This window comes from Rhinopithecus bieti, unplaced genomic scaffold, assembly GCF_001698545.2.
Source record: "Rhinopithecus bieti isolate Rb0 unplaced genomic scaffold, ASM169854v2 scaffold_23276, whole genome shotgun sequence".
NCBI lineage: Eukaryota > Metazoa > Chordata > Mammalia > Primates > Cercopithecidae > Rhinopithecus > Rhinopithecus bieti.
In genome coordinates this window covers 1,130,631-1,133,373 of record NW_016810868.1, presented here as the reverse complement: position 1 = coordinate 1,133,373, position 2,743 = coordinate 1,130,631, and the positions used below count along the sequence as shown (strand labels likewise).

The window sequence follows — 2,743 nt, the reverse complement described above, 5'->3', positions numbered from 1 at the left end:
CTGTCTCAAAAAAAAAAAAAAAAAAAAAAGAAAAGAAAAAAAAGAAAGAAAGAAAAGAAAAAATCAGTGGCTGGGCATGGTGGCTCATGCCTGTAATCCCAGCACTTTGGGAGGCCAAGGGGGGCGGATCGTGAGGTCGGGAGTTTGAGAACAGCCTGGCCAATATGGTAAAACCCCATCTCTACTAAAAATACAAAAATTAGCCGGGAATGGTGGCGTGTACCTGTAATCCCAGCTACTCGGGAGGCTGAAGCAGGAGTATCGCTTGAACCCAGGAGGTGGAGGTCGCAGTGATCCAAGATTCATGCCACTGCACTCCAGCCTGGGTGACAGAGCAAGACTCCGTCTCAAAAGCAAAACAAAAGTTAGTCCCGCGTGTGTGTGATATGCCAGGCCATGCACCCAGCTGACAAGTCAGACACCTCCTGGTGCTTGAAGACACCTGCTGTGAAGTTTGCCTGAGGGCTCCCCCTGGGGGCAGCCAAGAGTATCACGTTGGTGCCACCCTGGCCCAGCTTCCTGGTGAGGGAGTATGCGTACCTCCCCAGTCTACAGGAGAAGTGGCTACAGGTGTGGAGGAGGGCATCCTCCTTCAGCCTCTAGCTGTAGCCCCAGCACCAGGCATATCCTTAGAGGCCACGCACCTGGCACCTGGCCACGGGAGTTGGGGGGGTGATGCAAGAATTGGGCCCAGGTAGGCACGGCAGAGAACCTGGCTCCACGCAGCCCTGAGTTCGTGCTCCTGCCTGCGGTGCTGAGTGGCTGGCAGTTCTGGGACAAGACAGTGGGAGAGCACACAGCCCTTCAGGAGGTGGGAGCAGAGAGGGTACAGCCAGAGGGAGGCCGTGGAGGAAGCCCCAAGACACTGGGGCCCGGTCTGTACAGTCGAGTCCATAGAGCAGCTCCCGGGTCCCCAGATGACAGCATGCTGGGTGTTGAGCTAGATGGGGGTGGTGGCTGTGCCCGTCCAGGGCCCTGGGCCAGCAGGCCGCACCTCCAGGGCCAGAGCCAGCCTGGAGCAAACACGCAGTCCCAGGTGGGAACAAGGAAAGAGGCCTCGAACTTCTGGGCTGGGGGCTTGGAAGGCTGTGTGTGTTGGGAGGCTTTCTGGGAGTTGGGGTGACCTCCCAGATTTGGCACCCCAAAAGTGAGCTGTGTCAATCAATCATGCCATGCCACTTGTCTGGCCCTCTGTTTGCCTGTGAGAGGGTGACAGCTAGAGCCCTAGCCACGTGGCCTTCAGGGAGGTGTGGTACGTGAGCCAGCGCCACATGGGACATCAGAGCAGAGCAGGGGTGGACCACAGGCTTAGGCCTCCAAACCCCAGGCCCGGCCACTGCGTGCAATCCCGTGGCTGATTTCAAACTGCATGGCCACATGGATGACGCTGACCCTGCATTTGGAGCCAGCTACCCTCCAAAGCCTCCCTCACCATAGGACTGAGAGTCCCCGAGCCTGGTGCGGTTGCTGGATCAGATCACCAGGGAGGCCAGGACCACCATGGCTCCAAACACCAGTTGTAGGGCTGCAGAATATGGCTGAGGTGGGGGAGCAGTACAGGGAGGGTGGCAGAGCAGCAGGCAGCATGGGGACTGGCAGGAGCCACCGGTGGGCAGGCCTACCCCTGGCAGAACAGGTGCACAGGCTGAACGGGCTGTGGGGCCTGGGGCTCCTCTGGGAGCTTGGCCCCCACCCCCAGCCATAATGCAGGTCCTGTTCCCAAGGCAGGCACTGGGTTGGGGGAGACAGGGGACCATTCAGCAATCTCCTGTCACTGCCAACTGGACCGGAAGCAGGAGAGGAGTCTGCCAGCCATCCCCAGGGACTGTGGCCTATGTCCCTCCACGGCATCTGCCATAGTACAGCCCCACTGGGGTGCAGGAGACCCACCCACGCCCCTGCCCATCCTGGCAACAGGGCCAGGTCCTCTTGGGCCACCAGCAGCAGCCCCTGCCTGCCTGGGCCTCAGTGGGGTCAGTGGGACCAGCCCCCCTGGCTGAGCTGTCACACTGAGAAGGGGGACCCTTTGTTTGAGAAGGAAGCACTTCTGCCTGAACAGCCACAGACAGGAGGTTGAGGGCCCAGGTGTGCCCAGGTGCGGAAAGGGTATTGGAGATGGAGAGCCCAAGCTCAGGCTTGGTACAGGTTGGGCTCCTGGTGGGTTTTCTGAGTCACCTGCCACCCCCGGGCCCTGGTGGTCTTACGCTGTGGCAGGAGAGGGTCTGGCTTGCCTCCCTAAGCCCCTGGGCTCACCACGACAGGCATGAAGCCCCTTTCCCTCCAGGCCCGCCGAGGCGCCCTCCAGGATCCGGAGTCCACGAAGAACCGCTCCCCAGCCCCGTCCCTCGTGGGAGATCCACGGGCAGCAGGTTTCCTTCCCCTGGAGGAGGTGTTCAGCCAGGGGAAGGAGCAGAGGACAGCAAGAGGCAGAGGGAGCTGGTCACCAGAAACCGTGGGACTCCGGTTTCTGGCCCGGGCCCGGGAGAGCTACGAGGGGGCCCGGGGGCCGCTCGGAACTCACCTGCGTCCGCGCTGGAGCTCGGTTCCAACGCCGCGCTCTGGGACCGCTCGGGCTCCGCGGGGCAGGGCGCCGCCTCGGCCGGGGCGCACAACTGCTCCGGGCTGCGGGCCGCGCCGCTGGGACCGGCCAGAGGGGCGCGCACGCCCAGGGGCAGGGGCTTCCTCTCCAGGACCGTCCGCGGCTCGTCGGCAAGTGCGAACACCAGGCGCTGCGGCGGCGGCG

General features: G+C 62.4%; 1 protein-coding gene across 1 annotated transcript in view; it reads right to left on the bottom strand.

The window, feature by feature from the left end:
• Positions 1–2,741, bottom strand: part of SAPCD2 (suppressor APC domain containing 2) — a gene marked incomplete at its 5' end in the record, with an annotated part of 6,716 nt that extends 3,975 nt beyond the window's left edge. The window contains 1 exon segment of the mRNA XM_017892993.1: positions 2,522–2,741. Coding sequence (XP_017748482.1) covers positions 2,522–2,741 — 220 coding nt within the window.
• Between the last annotated feature and the right edge of the window lie 2 nt (positions 2,742–2,743).